Below are 20,680 nucleotides of genomic sequence, written 5' to 3' on the forward strand. Positions count from 1 at the left end.
GACTGGCATGGTTTTGCCCTTGAGTTTGATAAACTGACGAGGGAGGGAGGGGGAGGGAGAGGGAGAAGGAAAGAGAGAAAAAGAGAGATACAGAGGGAGGGAGGGAGAGATGAGGGAGAGAGAGTGAGGGGGAGAGAGGCCGAGAGGAGAGAGAAGGGGCTTTCGAGCCCCTATTTGCTCCACCGTGCGAAAAGAGGGGCTCCGCCCCTATTTCGAAACAAAAGAGGAGCTTTAGCCTTTTTTTTCTTGAATTTTGTAAAGTGAAGTCGGTGCTGACTTCACTTTAAGAAGTTTCAAAAAAAGGTCCAAAGTCCCTGTTCTTGCGCGCCGGAGGGGATGGGGCCTCAAAAGCCCCCTCTCTCTCCTTCTCTCGACCTCTCTCTCTCTCCTTCTCCCTCTTCCCTTGCTCCTCTCTCTTTTTGCTCTCTTTCATTCTCTATCTCTCCCTCCTGCTGCCTCCCTCCATCTCTCTCTGCCCCTCTGGCTCCCTTCCTCCCTCACCCCTACTTCCCTCTCTCTCTTTTCCTCTCTTTCCTTCTCCCTCTCCCCCTCCCCCTCCCTCGCCGGCTATGTTGTCTTGATATGGGCTCGGAACAGAATGGCATGGTTGCGTACTGTATCATACCGTACCGTTCGGCAACTAGTATGGGTTTTGGTACCAGCACAATAAACAATGAAGTCATCCTTCTAATCTTTAGGAAGCAATATTTACCCATACTTTGCCTGACTTGATCTAACCCATTGCTTAGTCTAATTCAAATGCAAATTGAAGATAAACATGTCTTCATATCATTGGATAATTTCCTGTTAAATATGTTCATTATAGTCCTAACCTATATGAATCATAACTATCAACCATTGGCCTCTCTTGTATGAATCCTGATCCACCAATTTATCCTGTTTATTGTTACTTTGATGTTATTGCAATATTAACATCCTGGCATTTATGAGTATTGAATTAGGGTTCATTTCATAATTTGATATGACTTTTACAATTAGTTATCAACTTAACGTTAGCCCGCCACCTTTTTCATTTGGGCTTGAGACTGACATTGTTGGTAATAACCCCAATTATTTACTAAAAGTCGATTCTGTTTTTCACCAATTTTTCTAATCATGTTATTCAATATATTTGCTAGACTAAAAAGCATAACAAATATTATAAAGAGTGGCTAAGAAGCCTCAGTATCCAATCAAAAGTTCAACGAACCAGATCTATAATTCTTATCCCTATATAAGGATATATTAAATGGCAATTGCACTGACAACTGCTAATATTTTTTGATGCCTAATTTCTCTCTCAGCTTGGAAATCCAAAATCAAGAAATATTAGATTTTATAAATAATAAACCAAATATAGAAATAATGATTATGCACAATTTAAAGAAAAATTCTGATTTTCTTTTTTTAATTTCTGATGTATTGCAAAGGCAGAAAACCATAGATCGCTTAAAATGAATGCAAGAGAATCCTATTAAAGATCATAATTTGTGTCCTAGAATTGGGTATTTTTGGATTGTTTCCAATTGGAATCGATTCATTATACTTTAGAAACTTGTACTAGGTTCTATGGTACGCCATACCGTACCAAACCGGAGGTATGGGGCGTACTGTTCTGTACCAGTTCGGTATCGGTACACCGACACTCGGTAGTTGAATCGGCCGTTATACCAGGTGTACCGATATAGTGACAGGGTGGCACTCGTACGGGGCAGTACTGTGATGGCGTACCTTGCTAGGTTCTCTTAGGTTAAGTTAGGTGAAACAAACATCTTTGATCTGATCTCCGAACACTTATAGGCTTGTGGTTTCATTTATTCATATGAAATGGGCTGCATTTTGCTTGAATAATTTAACGGTTAGAACCAAAAGACTATCATGGTTAGAGCCAAAAGAACAAGGCTTTATAGCTTCAGCTGTCTCATACTTAATGCAAAACTATGCTTGTTATATTGATCCTCCCAATGACATTCCAAAATTTTTTGGCTGAAAGTTCAATAGTTAGCCATCTAGGTTATCTGCTGGGTCATTGGTTTATCTTCTTTTTTGTGTTGATGACATGTTTATTGTAATAAGGGGCATGCCTAGGATCTTCAAGTTTGAGGCTTTAACTGAGACATTTCGGAAGCATGGAAATTTTGAAGGACTCATCAAATGACAGACTGTGATACCACAAGCGAAATATGTTCAGAAAGTTCCAGCATATGGACAGAAGAACAAAATTGCAGGGAATTTCTAGCACATTACATGTTGTTGGCGTGACCTAATGTATACGAAGACTCTAATTAGATTCATTAAATGCATTAGTATTATGCCAATTTTGTTACTAGATAGATGAAAAATTCAGAAAAGGAGCATTAGGATGCTTTGTTCCGAAAATAAATGGAGAGAGCTGGTGGTTTGTTTTTTTATAGAATGTGTTATCAAGGGCACTGTGATAGATCTTTTTGAGGCCAACTTTTCTTGTCACTGGTACGGACGATGGTAGAGAACCTACAAGTTTTGTGCTTACTCATCTCAAGGGTCTTTTCCAAGGTCTGTTGAATCGGTCGGAACCGACGGGTTCAGCCTGTACCGTACCGGTACCGGCCTCCACCAGTACGGTATAGCGGTGGAATTCGGTTCCGACCCCAAAGCCCGTACCGGTGCGAATTGCACCGGTTTGCACCGGAGGGGTCGGAACCGAACGGTTCCTTGCTCGTACCAGTGCGAACCGCACCGGTACTCGCGGGGAAGAAGGGGGGAAGAGAGGAGAAGAGAGGAGGAAAGAGGAAAAGAAGACCTCTCGTGCTATCGGGCCTCTTTCTTCCTTCCGAGCACCTCACGGGGAAGAAGAGCTCCTTTGCTCGCAGGAGAAGGGGGAAAGAGAGGAGAAGATAGGAGGAGAGAGGGAAGAAGAGAGGAGCTCGGGAAGAAGAAGAAAAGGAAAAAAAACAAAGAGAGAGGCTGCGGGAAGCGCGCTCGCATGCGGGGATGCGAGCGTGAGTGGGGAAACGCGTCCCCGACTCGTGCCCGCGCGCGTTCCACTCAGTGGGAATCGCGGTCGACGCGTGGGGAACCGTGCGCGTGATTCCCTGCGCGGGCTCGCCATGCGGGGCAGCAAGCCCACGCACTGCCCTACGTGGCCGGTTTTAATGCGGCAGAGTGGCATTTAATGCCACTATGCAGCATAACGCGTCCGCGCGCGTCCGCGCATTTTTTTTCAAAACCGGTTCGGGATCGGTTTCGAACCGGTGTCGAATCGGTACCGGTCTTCACCGGTACGTCGGTTCGGTCGGTTCGTCTAACCTTGGTCTTTTCTATGGTACTTTTGCAGTATGAATTGATTTAACTTTGCCTATTTCAGTGACAGATACTTGGCAGCTAGAGAAATGGTAAAGGAAGTATCATGCTTGAGGAAATTGGTTGGTTGTATTGTTTCCAAGAAGTCAACCATGCCATTGTGATAGACAGTGTATTCCACATTGTCCCGTTACAGATGAAGCATGTTAATGCATGTTATAACATTAAGGAGATCTAACTGGTTTATTGATAAGTACAATTTCTTGTACCAGAGGGGGGGGGGGCAAGAGAGATTCATTTCTAATGCAACATTGATTGCGTGAATGCTTCTTCTTCTTCTTGTTTTTTTCTTGTTTTTCCAAATTGTTTTCACTTAACGTTTGGTCTCTTTTGTATGCTTTGAACATATATTGGTTGTACAGCTTTAGTCCAGCTTCAGCATAATTACTCTATTTTTTTATGCTTTACGCTTTGCATCATTAATTGATCAGAACATTGATTATACATCTGAAATTTGATTTCACATGTTTCTCATCCATGTTCAGCTTTTACTGGGTCAGAGAATATGCACATTGTTCCTTCTGCCAATACATACATTCAGGTGCATATACTTCAAAATGCACTTTTATATTTGATGTATTGAGAAAGTATAGCTTACAGTTTAACTAACTTGAATTTATTTATCTAAAAACACAAAATACAATTTTCCTTGCTTAATTTTGATTCAATTTTTTGCTGTCTCTGAATCATAGCAGTTTATATATTAGTTTGTTATCTTTAATTTAGTTCATTCCATTGTTCTCTTCTTGAACTTCGTATTGACTTTTTCTTTCCTTCAAATTGAGGAATGCACCATTTAATTTTAAAAGACGACCCCCAATTGTGCTTAAAGGATTGCTGATTCTCTAATATTTAACTGATAGGAGTTAAGTACTTTATTTTAATTTATTCTCTCTCCTGATATCTGGTTCCTTGGGATTGTCAAACTGACAAACATTGAAGTAGTTTGTTGATATGAAAATGACTTGTTGGTTTAAAATATCATGTTACATAAATTTTTGGGCATTTGTATGATATACATTATTAAATGTGGATCTTATGATCCTCTGATATCACCTTTCTATAATCAAATTTAACAAAGATTAGAATAATAATAAGTTATTGCAAATGTCATCTGGATCTTTTATTTAGTTATCATCCATTGTTGAGCCATAACAACTATCATATTCCTTTTCACTTGGGAAAATCACAATATAACTACTTGTATTCTTTATGTGAAAAATAAAAAGAAAGATTCTCTCAAAAATTATTGAGTCTTATGATATTTTTAACCCCATAAAAGCTTTAAACGATAGTGTCAATACTGAAACAAGGAAAACTTCCCAGTTCTTTTCCAATATATGAGCTTGTTTCCAAAATCTTTAAACAAAACTCTAATTTCCAGATTTGAAAATCAATGCATAATCCATGAAATTTGATGCCACAACCGTTAGATGCCAATGAGAGATTCTGATTGCTAGAAAATGGAAAAGAAAAACAACTAGAAGAAAATCTCCAAGGGTTTTAATTTTCATTTGTTTATTGTCATTCAGACTTCTAACTGTATGGTCATACGATAGCTCTTGGCTTATTTTTTGTCCCGAACTCTATTGAAAGGTCTCATAGTGACATGTGATGCAATGAAAATAAAACATTTATTTTATGGGTTGGTATGCATCCTACTTATTGTTATGCTTCTATAGAAATAAATGTAATGAAGGTATGTGCTGGCATGTGTGAAACAAGTTGCACAACTTTTAAGTTTGAACTCTTACTCAGTGAATAGATTGTGACGTATGACAGCTGTTGTTGATATGCTAATCTGGGAATGCTTCTCAAGTGAATAGATTGTGACATATGACAGCTGGTGTTGACATGCTAATCTGGGAATGGTTCTCACGTTGTCATTATATTTTCAAAATGTTGAATAGACTGAAGAATTAAAATATTGTAAATTATCTATGAGAATGTTTGTTACTTTGTTTAGATTGTGCTTAAATCATACCACACGATTAGTTCTAAAAGCATACATCCTGCATATATCATTCTTTTGCATTGATATTTATAAATACAACCGAATGAAATAATATCTAGTGTTCTCTGAATTACTTTAATTCTATAATCTGTAGTTTTTTTTTTGTCATAATCTGTTAAACTTTTCTTGATGTTTTTATCTGTTGTTTTCCCTCAGATTAGAGGCTTTGCATGGCCTGCAGTCCTTGTTGGAATGGTTGCTCAAAGTGCTAGGTATTATTTTTGAACATCAATTTCCTTTTTGTTCTTAAAAAACAATATAATCTTAGAAACATGTTAATTCTGTTCTTTTATCCATAAAATATGCTAACTATTGCTTGCCTAGCAATTTAAATATGGGTCCAAATATTGAATAATCAATATGTCTCTTTGGATGCATTTATAGTGCTGATTCATTTTTCTTTTATACACTATGCTAGTATCTTTATATGGAACTTTTCCCTTGAGATTGCAAAAGAGCATTATGCCATTCAAAAGACATAATAGATGCATTATATTGTTTTTCTTATAGAGTTCATATCTGGTTTCAATATAAAATTTTGAGCCAGTTTGTAAAATTTCATCTCTCCTCTTGTATATTACCTATTTAAATTATGCCTTTATCTTTTCACTAGCACAACAAAGATGACCGAACTATGCCGAATCGGCAAGTTCGAGCGTCCCCCCTCCCCCCGCATTCATGCTTGTTAAACCCCTCCTGATGAGTTCTGCCCATCCTCCACCCCCCCCCACCCCCCCCCCCCCCCCCCCCCCCCGGTTTGCACTTAAAGATATTTTGCACAGTTAGATGGCAAATTGGCAATAAGCCATGATCATCTTCCATTGTGTCATCACATAATTTGTAAATGGTACATGACATGATTGTGTAAATTTAGCATATGTTATTTGACTTTTTTCCCGAAGTTTAAATATTTTGAATGGAAAAAGGCATCCTTTCCTTTTGTTTCTATACCATTCAATGGGTCAAGTACCAACTACTATGGCCATTCCGATGCTTTTAAATTAATATGTCCACTCAGCTGATCCCTTCTGTAAGGGTTGGCGCATGGCACCGTCTGTCTCTCGATTCATATTTTTTCAGAAGGAAAACGTCCCTAGAAAAGAAAAAAAGAAAAAAGCATGAGAGTTAAAAAGAAAATATCCTTGGAAAGAAAAAAGAAAGAAGCACAAAAATTAAAAGGGGTGCAACACGACGACTTCCTCTCTCCCTCTCCTTCTCCCCCCCTCTCTCTCTCGCTTCGCTAGGATTAGGGTTCGAGTTTCTCTTAGCCCTCCCCCTTCCTCCTTCCCTCTCCCTCCTCTCTCTCTCTCTTGCTCTGCAAGGGCTAGGGTTTTCCTTGACCCTCCCACTTCCTCCCTCCCTCTCTCTTCTTCTCTCGTTTTCTCCCTCTCCCTTGCCTCTCTCTATTTTCCACATGCCCCATAATGGCACGGTATAGTCCCGTACCATACTGAACTAGTCGCCAACCGGTATGCCTTCAGGTACTGGTTCGGCGAACCTAAGTTCAAAAGATGTTGAGTGAAATTCTTTCTATTTATGTATTTGTTGGATAAGAAAAATGTCTCCTACATGTTTTCAGTACATGCTATTCTTGTTTATCATGTGGCTTTGTTGGTCTTTTCTATTAGTGCATAAAGCGCCCATGCCGATTTGCTTCCAATGAAACTTTGCTGCCAAAACAATTCATTTTGTGGCTTGGGCTTGCACATAGCATGGACATTTGATTACAAGGGACAAACTGCTAACGAATAACCGTAAGGGACTTGTCGAACATGTGCTAAAATTGTAACTTTATATGATGCAATCTTATTGCTAATGTGAATCAGTATAATAATCTTAAACTTAAAATCTGAAATACTCTGCATGAATTTTTTTAAAAGCTCATCTAGATGCAAGGATGATACATAAATATTATTCTACCAATGCAAGTTGCTGAAACTTAGTGTTGGGCAATAAATTATATGGCATACACAAATAAAGCATAAATTCAGCAAGCAGAAGCATTGGTAGTTACCAAATGGCCATAAAAGGATTCAGGATAGCAGATCTTATTTTGGTCAGGATAAATCAAGTGCAGCCAACTGTTCGATTATGTCATGTCTTGCTTCTTGCTTTTGGATCAAGAACCATTCCTAGTAAATTGAAAATCTCGCTTCATTTATATTAGAGGAGTTAAACACTCTCCAAAAGCCATAGAACTCTAATTATGGTTTGTTTAGATGTGGGGGTCCAAGTAAATTCCCAGATCTGAAAGTCACTCAAAAATTTGAAGTTCATGGAAAAAAGGAAAGTTTTTGATGGAAAATTCAAAGAAGAATTAGGCTTTAGGAATTCATGCTGTAGTGCGGCTGTGGGAATTAATATTAGAGGCTGTTGGGGCTGGTTGGACTCTCAAGAAGTCCACCACATGCTGCTATTTGGCTAGGCTCATGAGGTCTGATAGCAGCGAGGTTGGTTCATTTTGAGGGCCAATTCGATGGTCTACTGCTTTTGTTGCATTGGAGGGTAATAAAAGAGGGGAAGAAGCTGCGATAGGTGCAGTTATGGCTAAAAGGAGTCAATATAAAAGGAGATCAGGGTGAGGATGGCCAAAATATATTTAGAAGGAAAGCAAGTAAAAGAAAGAAGGGTTGAGGTCTTAATGATCTCACACCATAAAGGCTTGGAATTACCAAGGCCTCCACAATAAAGTTGATTTCATTAGGGGGAAGGAAGTAATTCCCTCAACCTGCTTAACTCAAATCTCTTAGAAAAATTAACGAAAGTAGTTTCTAGGTCCTTTTTTCTTTCATTAATGAATAACAAATTGAGATACATAGCTTCTATCTCTTGCACAATTGGGTTGGATTCCTCTTCTAGTTAAAAGAGAACACAACTTTTCTAAAATAGGCATGACATGAAAAGCTAAAATCCTACACGAGGTAGATCTCGACTTCTACATTGCCTTTGCCTTTAGCTGCTTGGTGAAAGGCTTTTCCGAAAAGATAAGTTTTTCTTTGACCGGCATATTTTGGGGCTCGAACGATGGAAGTTGGTAGCAAAAGCATCATATCTTAGAGCTGAAAAAGTTACCCAATTTTTTTAAAAAAGACATCTTAATCAGGTGGTGTACGGCCAAATTATGGCCTTTGGAAGTTGGCAGGTATTTTGGCTTCTCGATGTGGTAGATCTCGCTTTTGGACCCTATTTAGTCCTTTCTATATTGCTTAAAGTGGTCAACACCGAGTTTGGTGACCCTCTTGGATCACAAGTCCATACATGGGACATTAGAGGAAGAAGATTATGACTTTTTCTGTTTATTAAGAAGCATTCATGTATGAAATTAAAACCTTAGGAAGCCTATTGATACATGTTTATGGTTTGTCCATTCCTTTTGAGAATAGTGCCCTTTTCTTCTTGAATTTAGGATGTAACTAATTAAACCATTTTAAAATTGTCTCTATGTGCATTAAATTACACTGAAGCAGCAAAATGCATAGAAGTATACTAAAATTAAACACCAAGGACTTGATATGCTGATCTTGATTTTAGTTGTACTTTAATGATGCTATTCAAATTTCTAGTGTTCCACCATTCTCTTAGTCATCGCACAAGGTCATTGATTTTGATCCATAAGCTGGGATGTTTCCATGATTGTCTTGTGTAGACCTGAAAACAACGAGTGCTATGCCGGAATCGGGGCCCGGACCGGTTGCCTGGCGGCATGGGTCGGTATGGCCCCGTGCTATTTTGTGCGACCCTGTACCAACACAGTAGAGGGGGTGGGGGAAAGAGAATGGGAGAGAGGAAAAGAGAAAGAGAGAAGGGGGAGAGAAAGGAGGGCGGCAGAGGCCGGCGGAGGGCCAACAAGCCAGAGGAGGCGAAGGAGGGGCTTTGCCTTCGGTTCCCCTGTCACTTAAAAATTGCGTAAATAAAAAGGGGCCCCATCTGGAACCCCTGCTTCGAATGAAATAGAGGAACCGAAGGCGGTGCCCCTTTGCCTGCTCCGCACGGCTCCGCGGCCTTCCGCCTGTCGGTCTCCACCTCCCTCTCTATTCCTTTCTCTCCCTCTCCCTCCCTCTCCTCTCTCTCTCTCTCTCTCTTTTCCTCTCTTTCCTTCTCCTCCCCCTTTGTTGCCAGTTTCTCGTTTTGGTTGTCGGAACCGTCCCGGTCCGTTGCCGGTACAGCGTGGTACGCCCTGAATCGGGAGGTTCGGGATGGTTTCGCCGACCATGCCTGAAAACCACAATGATCCAGTAAACAACCAAAAGAACTAGCTCATCATGTGGTCATCTCTAGAAATGCAAGTTTTTGCTCATGCAAATAATGCAACCTATGGTCATTTGCTTGTATTCACAATTGGTCGCATGTATTGCTTACGCTGCAAGTAAATATTTCCTTGCAAATAGTATGTCATGTGTGGCTTCACACATCATGTAGCCTCACATATCATGTAGCCCTTGACTTGAATGTTCAATGTCATGTCTATGGGTCGGTCTAACATCTGTTTTCATGAATATGCATGTGCACCAGTTATGACAGAATCATGGTGTTTGTTAGGTTGGAAAAAATATTATATATATTTTTAAGCCATAAAAAAATTGTTTGCATTCTTGTAGATGTGCATAGGATATTCAAATTTTGGACGTTGCATTAGTGACTATACATTGCTCAAGATGATGAATTTATATCATTGGTTGTATTATATTATTGAGAAAATGATGCCTTGATTCTGTGTAGTTATAAATTTATTCTTCCTAGGTAAAATATTCATTTCAACATTTGATGGTTCATGATGATATTGACATTTTTTGCTCCTTTTAATATCCATTAATTTTGTATAATTTGGCTATGTTTAGAATTGCATTTTGATATTTATGTCATTAGTTTTTCCCCATGCATTAATTGCTTCACCAAACTAAGTCTGTTGTCATATTGCTGTGCCTACAGTTTAGGTATGAAAGATTCATGGGGACCATTGAAGGCTTTGGCAGCTGCTAGTGCCATAAATGGTTTTGGTGATATTCTCCTCTGTTTTGTTTTCGGCTTTGGTATTGCTGGTGCTGCTTGGGCGACAATGTTATCACAAGTATGCATATTATAGTTTCTTTAATAACGTGCAAGTTTATTTATATGTCTATGTACATTATTGGACAAATAACATTTTCAAACAAAGATTATTCATTATACTTTAATTTGATATAATATGAGATCCTGACATGATTAACTTATTAAGAATATGGGTAACAATGTCCTTCTAAAAGGATTTCGAGATTAATGAAAATAAAGTATATAGTTTTCGAATTGCTTGTGCAAATGGTGGAGGATACATACCATGAGTGTTTGATAGTTTAGTTTAGAAGGCTTGCACATTTGAGGAGGCATATGTAGGTGCTTCATGGGAAAGTTAGGAACTTAGGATAAAGGAAATGTAGTAGCAAAAATAGAAGGTATCTGTTCAATCTTCAATGTGATATTTATATTCTGAAAAACTAGATTATTTTGATTAACTAGTCTCATGATGTCTTTTTGCATCCTTTTTTTGCAATCTTTTGAGTATTTCTTGTTAGGAGTATGCCCTAGAAGCCAATTTGACAGACGCATTGTAATTATTCTGGAGGCATGAAATTTGTACTTGATCTTTTATTACTTAATAAAATCAGGCATTTTGTTCATTCATGTTATTATGTGTCCATGAATCGTCCTAGGAATTAATAAGATGATAGCATATATTCTCAAGAGTTGAGAATTTAAGGCATGTGTAATTAATAGTTAATTCCTGAATAGCTCCTGATCGATGGATCATCACTAATGATGGTGATCGATCCGATGAGATTAGTGCATAGATCATTTTCCTTAATGTACGAGTCTTAAGTCCACAGTATGGGGACACTGGGGTGATTGTGCAAGTGCTTATTGGAGAACAAGGGTACTGAGCGTGACCAAAGGAAGAAGTCACTTGGATGTCTATCCATTCGTCAGTGACTTACTTGATGCTGCAGTTGTATGACTAGTACTTAGACCTGCGATGCCTCAGCTAATCACCGTGAGGTTGCTGTAGTTTGACGAAGACATAAACATGGGCCCTAAGGGTTCTTGTGGTGCAGATTGGCTGCAGTAGGTTCACTGTCGGATTAGGGTTGCATCAAGATGGGATCTATCGATCTTGATAGATTAGGAGTGATCCTATGTGATTTATGAGACTAAGTTCGAAAGACCTTGGCCAGGACAGTTTAGGAAAAAGAGTTTTTCAATTTCGAACTTGAGTCAAATAAATTTGACATAAGACAGACGATGGGGTTTGACGAGTTATCCATAACCTCCGTCATGTCGGGATGCATGATAGAGGTACTGTATCATACGCTAACTACACCTAGAGGTTCATCCATTCTATTCTGCTGGGTTGTCACTATATGCTGCTAGGTATCACTAGTTGATTGTGACACTCGAAGGCATTCACTTTGTGATCATTGAACCCTAAGAGTAGAGTTGAAATCGTTTCAAGCCATTGTTTTAAGTAAGGGTTGTGATAGAATTAAGTAAGGGATGTAGCTGATTTTCGAGGAATGAATCAAGGAGTGATTGATTCTTGAAATTATTTCTTGTTTGTATGGGCATGATATGCCTATTTAAAGGGCCCTGGCGTGAAGCATTGAAGCCTCCTTGCAGCCGGCCACCCTCCCTCCATCACTGACGTGAGCAAAGAAAGAAGAAGAGGCGTCTTCTTCATCTTCTTCCTCCTTCCTCTTAAAGTAATCAAGGAGTTAATTAAAGGAAGAGGAATTCAGCCATCATAGATGATCTCTACAAGGGAGCTAGCACCTCGGTGAGATCTTGGAGCGATCTGTACCTCGTGTGGATACCTGTAATGGCCGGACGCTTGTGCAGCTTCGAGCGAACCAAAAATCTCACGATCATCAGATAGTGGTGAAGTTCTACCCGCTAAAAGGTAAAGATTAAATCTTTATAAATTCTATACGATTAGGAATTGTAGTAGATCTGAAATTAATCTAGTCTTTAATTTTAATCTTTCTTTTAGATTTCATAAATCTAAGTTAGAGAACTTTAGAAAATTTTTGAAATTTATGTTTCCTAGAACGTTCATGAGATGAACGAACCCCGCACGTCTTTCCGCTGCAATCATTGCAACGCGTGCGGGGGTAACCCGACAGTGGTATTAGAGCCGCGTTTATGGGATTTAGATTAAAATTGATAGGTTGATTAGAATTTAATTAAGATCTGAAAATTTCATATGCTTGCTGAAATTTCTGCGTGCTGAAATTTCAGATTTCAGCATGCAGATTTTTTGTTTAAAAATCTAGATCTTGCACGATTAATTTTAATTACAATCAGATTGCAATAATTAAAATCATATCTTGCATGATCAGAATTTCTGTTGATATCATATTTAATTAAAATTTTCAGATCTGAAATTACATAAGAAGCCTGTGATAAGATTCAATCAAAGATTCATGATCAAAAAGATAAATTTCTATTTATGCCTATGCTTAAAAGGAAATTGATATATGCATGATATGCATAAGATATGATCAAATCATGGATTCATGATAATTAAAGAAAGATTTTGTTTAGGCTAATGCTTAAAAGAAAATTGATATAGGTATGAGATATATATATGTTAAGCAATCTTTACATTAGATGTGAATAAAAACCCAAATAGCTTAGGACATTTACATAAGATGTAAACCTAAACTAATATGCAATTTACATAAGATGTAAACACATATGCAAAGGGTTTCATATTCACATAGGATGTAAACTTGAACAATATGACATTTACATAAGATGTAAACGCATAAACATATGAAAGCAGTTTTATATTTACATAAGATGTAAATTCTATTCGAGACTTGAAACCTCCTGAATTAGTCAAGAGTGAACGATATATTGAGCTAGCCATATTTGATTAATTGATCTAATTGATGTCTAGAAAAACATTAAAGGTGGTTACTTAATTAGGACCTTACTCTCTGAGTAAGGGGAGCCTCCCACCTGCTTACCTAGCCAATTGATCGATTACCTCCTATGAATAGCTCAAAGTTGGAATCACTAAGACCAGATTACTTAATATTAAGTCTATAGGTCTTCCACCATAGTAGAGTTGCTAAGATCTTTTTGGTGTTAATTTGTCTCGGCTGGACACAGTGGGCAAATTGCATCGAGGGGCTGGACCTCTCTATTAACATGAGATGTTGTAGGGGTAAAGATGGGGTTGGAAACAAATAACTGTTAGGTGAGGACCCAATGACGACTTTACTTCTGCAGGAATTATGGTGGGTCTGACTTAACTAAGGAACATGACCAATAACTGTTAGGTGAGGCCCTTATGACTTGGAGACCAAGTAGGCTATAACTTGCTTATAAATCATTGTACAAAGAGTTGTACACTCATCGTTTATGTGTCACCAATAACTGTTAGGTGAGGTGGCATGTAAATTGGTGGGACCGTAGCACCCTACTTGAAACCTAGAGTCGCAGATTTTCGTTTCTCTACTAAAGGAGTGTAGGAGATTCGAGAAAATAGTAGGAGATATTTTGTTTTAAAAGTTTCTAAAACAAATAGAAATTCAAATTCAAATTCAAATACAAAACTCTAACTAGAATCTTTACTCTCTGCAGATAAAAATGTCAGCATTTAATCCCTTGACCCGCATCCTTGAGAACAACTGATTGACCGGACCCAATAATAAGGATTGGCTCCGCAACTTGAAAATTGTCTTAAGTTGTGAGAACTTAGGGTATGTACTGGACCATGACGCCCCAGTATTACCAAATCGTTCGAATGCTGAGCAGCATGAGACGCATGCTAGGTGGATGGATGATGACAATAAAGTTAGGTGCTATATTTTGGCATCCATGTCCGATGAACTACAATGCCAGCATGAGAGCATGAGAACTGCCAGGGACATATTGAATCATCTGCAAGAGTTGTATGGTGAACAGAGCCGCACAGCTCGGTTTGAAGTGTCTAAGAGGCTCTTCAAGGCCAAGATGCGCTTTGTCCATGATCATGGTCTGACCATGATAAAGGACTTGGAGGAGCTTGAGAAGCTAAGCATGAACATGCACAGGAAATTGCAAACCGATTTGATCCTGCAATCCCTTCTTCATATGGACGGTTTATAGTAAACTACCACATGAACAAGATTGAATGCACCAAATTTGAATTGTTAAAGACGTTCGTAATAACTGAGGGAGCCTTGAAGAGTTCAAGGGGCACAGTTCTCGCTGCCGAGTTGACTTCTACTTCCAAGAGAAAGTCTACCTAGAAGAAGAAGAAGTTTGCAAAGAAGCAGAAAACCGAGAAGAAGCCAAAAAAGGAAGTTCCAAAGAAAAAGGCCGCAGACAAGGGAAAGTGTTTTCATTGCAACGAAGACGACCATTGGAAGAGGAACTGTCCAATCTACATGGGGAGTATAAAGAGCAAGAAATGTGACGCGCCTTCTGAAGGGATGTCAGATATGCTCATTATTGAAACTAATCTAACAGTTTCTTCTATTTTCAATTGGGTTATAAATTCTGGTTCTAGTGCTCACTTGTGCACTACTATGCAGGGTCTAAAGGAAAGTAGAAGGCTTACGGAAGGTGCGGTAACCCTCCGGGTTGGCAATGGAGCAAGAGTTGCTGCTATTGCTGTGGGCACGTACCCTCTGTGATTGCCATCTGAATTTAGTTTGATACTTAGGGACTGTTATTATATACCTGCTGCTAGCAGAAACTTGATTTCTGTATCTTGTCTAGCACAAGAAGATTTTGAATTCAATTTCAATAAATACTACTATTCCGGTTATTTGAGAAATAAAATGGTTGCATGTAGTTTTATGATTGACAGGCTCTATCACTTACATTTGGATGTGTCTGTGTATGTATCTGAGCAAACAGTGAGTACCATAGGATCAAAAAGATCTAGAGATGAGATAATGAGATAAATCAAAAGTATTTGTGGCACCTCAGGCTTGGTCATATAGGAGAAGACAGAATAAACAAATTGGAGAAACATGGGCTTCTAGGCTCATTGACTTTCGAGTCATATCCGATTTGTGAATTCTGCCTTCAAGAAAAAATGGCCAAATTACCCTTTGTAGGACACGGGGAGAGGTCCACTGAAATACTTACCCTAGTACACACTGATGTGTGTGGCCCATTCGATGTGCAAGCTAGGAGTGGTTATTCTTCATAACATTTACCGATGATTGTTCTCGGTATGGGTATGTGTATCTTATGAGATACAAGTCTGAAGCTTTTGAAAAGTTCAAAGAGTTCAGATATGATGTAGAAAAACAAACAGAAAAACTTATTAAGGTTTCTCGATCAGATCGAGGAGGCGAATACCTTAGTGGAGAATTCCGTGATGTTGCCCAAGGTGACAAGCCAAGAGGGGGGGTGAATTGGTTTCTCTAAATTTTTACTATCTTAATTTAGTCAATCAATAAGTGAGTGAAGTTAAAACCAATACACAATGCAAACACACAAGAAGTATAGTGGTTCGGTGCTCTCCTAAGCACCTACGTCCACTCCCCAAGCGATCCCTTGGAAATTCACTATAATCCCGCAGATTACAGTTGGATTGTTTTTCGGGCTCACAATCCAAAAACCTTTACACTTTGGTTTTCCGGGATCACCAAAAACCTATGTTGGTTTTACGGGCTCACCAACGAACCTTCACAATTGGTTTTACAGGTTCACTAATAAACTTATGTTGGTTTTACGGGCTCACCAACGAACCTTCACAATTGGTTTTACGGGTTCACCAATAAACCTACACCGTTGGTTTTACGGGCTCACCAACAAACCTTTACGAGGTGATTAAAAGAGAAGAAGATTGAAACTCCTAGATGAGCAAATATAACAATTATAAGCTACAAAGAAGAGTTTAGAATATAGTTATCGCTTGATGAGACTTTTCTCTTCTTTGTCAAGAATGCTTCACTCTTCAAGGGTGGATGGAGCTCTTAATGTCTCTTGGAATCTGCTCAACCACTTTCTTTTGACTCTTGAGTGAAGCACTTGGATGAAGAAAGTTAGGGCTCTTGTCTTTCTTGTGTAAGCTTTGATATTTTGCAAAAGGATGTTTTCTCTGATGAATAGTGTCCCTTTAAATTGTTTTCCTCATCCATCGGACACCCCTCATTGGTCAGATTTCAAAAACTAGCCGTTACTTGCTGTTGGAAGGACAAAAAGTACTTCTGCAGAACTAGCCGTTATGCTTCTGCCCGTGCTTGGGTTGACCCAAACTTTCCTGGGGTCGACTCAACCCACTGTTCATCAGACTTGGGGTCGATTCAACTTTCACTGGGGTCGACCCAACTTTCACTTGGGTCGACTCATGCAACATTGGGGTCAACCCTCTCAGAAAACACAGAACCTTGTGTTTCAGCCTTCCTTCACTTGGGTCGACTCAACTCTTTTTGGGTCGACTCAAGGATCAGTTGGGTCGACTCAATTTTCACTTGGGTCGACCCTCTCAGGGATTCCAGAGAACCGATTTTTGAATGACATAGCCTTTGGGTCGACTCATGTTCAGTTGGGGTCGACTCAAGGTTGGGTCGACTCAAATTTCATTTGGGTCGACCCTCTCAGGGATTCCAGAGAACTGTTTTCTTGAGGCTTGAAGATGGGGTCGACTCAGCCTTTACTTGGGTCGACCCAAGTACTGTTCATCCGTGCCATTTTTGCAGAAGTGTGCCAGATGGTTCCTTGATGTGCCGGGGTCGACTCCACCAATCTTAGGGTCGACTCATTCCACACTTTGCTGTAACTTAGGGTTAGATTCATCCATATAATCAATGAAATATTCTTCAAGCAATTTTGAATATATGTCATGGTGGTGCTATATACTCTTAACAATGAAAATTACTATCATTTTCTTGAGAGTACGTTTTACTTGAAACTTTGCCGAATTAAAATTTAGAATTCACTATCATTCTTCAAGCAAATTTTATCTTATTATTAATCATTGAAATACATCTTGATCTCATTCTACTTATGTACCGAGAGTGACGAACTTAGTAATGATGTATCATATTACCTTGTAAAATTTAATTAGATATTCCTTCAATGGTTGAGTTAATTATAAAAATACAACTATTATCCTCAATCTCCTCCTTTTTGATGATTACAAAATATTGAGTATGAGCAGATTGTTACTTAAGTTAAAATCCGTTTTTAGAAGAGCTCAAGTTGCTGAATTTCAGCTTTTCAAATTTGAGAGTGAAGTCTCCTCCTTTTTCATCCAAATATTGCCAATTTAATCTTTTTGATTTACTCCCCCTTCTTTTATATTTGGTTAAAGATGAAACTTCAAAAATTTGAGATAAAACAAAAGTCTCAGATTATGTATCGAGGTATGAGAAGTACGTGCCAAATTCTGAAATTTGATTTCAATTTGAGACTTTAACTTTTTCATTGTTACATATTACTCCGCCTTAAGTGTATAATCTTTCCTATTATCATTTTCAATTTTGTTTATCAACTTATTTCTTTCCTTACTTCTTCCTCTTTTTGTTATCATCAAATAGGTGCATGGCAATAGATAAGTAGACATAGTAAATAATAAACATTCAGATTTTACTGATCAAACATGGAACATTGTAGTATATTAACACCAAAAATACAATGTTTTTCAACAAAGTGCAATGTACATGATCAACACAAAATACATATGAGAACTAGATAAATCCTAGGCACTAATCAAGGTGCTAACATCAGCCTAGGGGGTATCTAATGGCTGTGATCTAGTCCTCATCCTCCTAGCATAAGTAGCGAGGGGAGGTCGAGCCTGATAGGACTGAGTTTGGCGTGGACCTCGCTGAGCTGGATGACTCTGTGCCGATACCTCTGACTCAGCTGCTCGGGGCACAGATGGACCATGAGCCTCTCTCTCCGTAATGCTTCTACCTGCTCTCTGAGATCGCTAATCTCAGCAGTCATGCTATCCATCCTGCTCCATATCCCATCAGAGAGAGTCCTCACCTGAGCTGATACAAGCTCAGTCATCCTACTCTAAAACTCCTCTGTACATCCCGTAGGTGTGGATGACGAAGGTCCAGCCTCTGAAGGTGCTGTAGGATGATTCGCAGGCTCCTCATCCTCAGGGATGGGGTCTCCAATCTCTGGTGCATCACCCTCTGGTGCATGTATCCCAGCTCCTGCACGCACCCACTGCCCGTTCACCTTCTCATAACCCATGCGAATAAGGGATCGTGTAGTGTACGTGTCAGTAAATAGTAGATGCCTGGAGATCTCTCCCTCTACTAATATGTCATGCTGTCGAAAGACCAGGGTGAGTATCATACCATAGGGCAAGGAGACTCTCGAATTGCATATAACCTTTTTCATCTGTCTGATCATCATACCTGGGAGGTTCAGGGAAATGTCCTGAATAATGTGCTCCATAATGACCAAGTCTCGCTCAGAAATGAGATCAAATCTCCCACTCTTCGGAAATAAAATCCGACCTATGAAGTTGTGCAACAACCTCATCTCAGCTGAAAGAGAGCTTGCTATCACATTTTCGGAATAGTCGAAATCATCGTTCTCAAGGATCAATTGTAGAGCTCTCAACTTGTTTTCAGGTTTTTTCGGTGTAGCTTCTTCGCAGGGGAGATGAAGCAACTCACTCAAGTTTTCTTCTGAAACCCTAACCCTTACTCCTCAGACTTCAGATATAAGCCCTCCCATTCCAACTTTCAGGAAGGCATAGAACTCACGAACCAATCCAGGGTAGATCACCACATCTAGGGAGCAAAGATACTCCCATCCTTGCCTTCGGATCCAATCATCCAACCGGAATCCTTCTTGATCCAAGAACTCGGAGTGGATCCTTCTTCCCGTGGTAACCGGTCTCCCCGCATATTTTGCAAGTTGGACGGAAGGGGAGGGAGGAGGAGGAGGCTCTACACATGTCTCACCTTGTGGAGGCACTGTAGAAGACTCTCTAGCATTTCTTTCAACACGGGTGGTCCGTGAAACTCTCCTGGATCGCTTGGCTATGGCTCGCTTGGGTCCCATTCCTTCAAGATCTTGATCTAACGGCTTGGGGAAACTTCCTTCTACTGTTTGGAGATGATTGGAAGAGATTGGAGAGTGGGAAATAGGATTTTAGGAAGAGGACAAGATGAAACAGTGCCCTAATGTCGCTCACGGGTCCCCCTTTTAAAAGTGGGATCCCGTCGTTGGGTCGACCTCATTCTGGTTTGGGTCGACCCTAGTTCAGAAAATTTTCTTTCTCTTCCTTTTCTTTTTAAAATTCTTTCTTTCCTCCAATCCTTACAAATTCTTACTGGGACAATGATACATGAGTAAGGAATCTATAGATGACTAGTTTGACTAATGTTTCATGGGTTTTTCGAAATGGGAGGAGAGTATCATGAGACTACTTGCTCCTTCTTATATCTCCTGAATCAAAGGGATCACATATACCTAATTCCCTCCTAAGCATGCAAAACCTGTCTTCACTCAAAGGTTTTGTGAATATGTCAGTCAATTGTTTCTCGGTACACACATGCTCAATACATATATTTCCATTTTGAACATGATCTCTAATAAAATGATACCTTATTTTAATATGTTTGGCTTTAGAGTGCTGAACTGGATTCTTGGTAAGGTTAATGGCACTAGTGTTATCACACTTTATAGGAATGTTATCTAGTTTAATTCCATAGTCCTCTAGTTGTTGCTTGAGCCAAAGTACTTGAGCACAGCAACTGCCGGCAGCTATATATTCGGCTTCAGCCTAGGTTCGCCGTACCGGTACCGAACCCCGTACCGGTGCCGCACTAGTATAGGCGTACCGAGTGTCGGTACGGTACCGTACGCTCGGTACCGACCGTACCGACATTGGTATACCGATACCGGTACCCATCGGTACGGGTACGGTACGCTCGGTACCGGCTAGTACCGACCGGTACAGCGAACCTTGCTTCAGCTGTTGACAATGCTACTGAATTCTGCTTTTTGCTAAACCAAGATACTAAGTTATTTCCTAAAAATTGACATGTTTCACTAGTGCTCTTCCTATCTAATTTGCAACCAGCAAAATCTGCATCAGAATATGCAAGCAAATCTAGACATGAGTCTCTCGAGTACCATAATCCTATGTTTGCAGTTCCTCTCAAATGTCTAAGGATTTTTTAACAGCACTTAGATGTGACTCCTTAGGATCTGATTGGTATCTGGCACAAATTTCCACACTAAACACTATGTCTGGCCTACTAGCAGTAAGGTAAAGCAAGGATTCAATTAAGCCTCTATAAAGCTTCATATCTATACTTTTCCATTTTTTCATCTTTGTCTAGTTTATTAGTGGGATTCATTGGGGTGCCT

At 39.5% G+C, this 20,680-nt stretch overlaps 1 protein-coding gene across 2 annotated transcripts in view; it reads left to right on the forward strand.

Moving 5' to 3' along the window:
* Positions 1 to 20,680, forward strand: part of LOC103697272 (protein DETOXIFICATION 46, chloroplastic) — a 69,945-nt gene that overhangs the window by 12,789 nt on the left and 36,476 nt on the right. For both annotated transcript variants that reach the window (XM_039116390.1, XM_039116389.1), the window contains exons 4-6: positions 3,828 to 3,883; positions 5,513 to 5,568; positions 10,286 to 10,424. In XM_039116390.1, the coding sequence (XP_038972318.1) occupies positions 3,828 to 3,883; positions 5,513 to 5,568; positions 10,286 to 10,424 (251 nt within the window). The remainder of the gene's footprint in view (positions 1 to 3,827; positions 3,884 to 5,512; positions 5,569 to 10,285; positions 10,425 to 20,680) is intronic.

Source organism: Phoenix dactylifera, unplaced genomic scaffold, assembly GCF_009389715.1.
Source record: "Phoenix dactylifera cultivar Barhee BC4 unplaced genomic scaffold, palm_55x_up_171113_PBpolish2nd_filt_p 000090F, whole genome shotgun sequence".
Taxonomy (NCBI): Eukaryota; Viridiplantae; Streptophyta; class Magnoliopsida; order Arecales; family Arecaceae; genus Phoenix; species Phoenix dactylifera.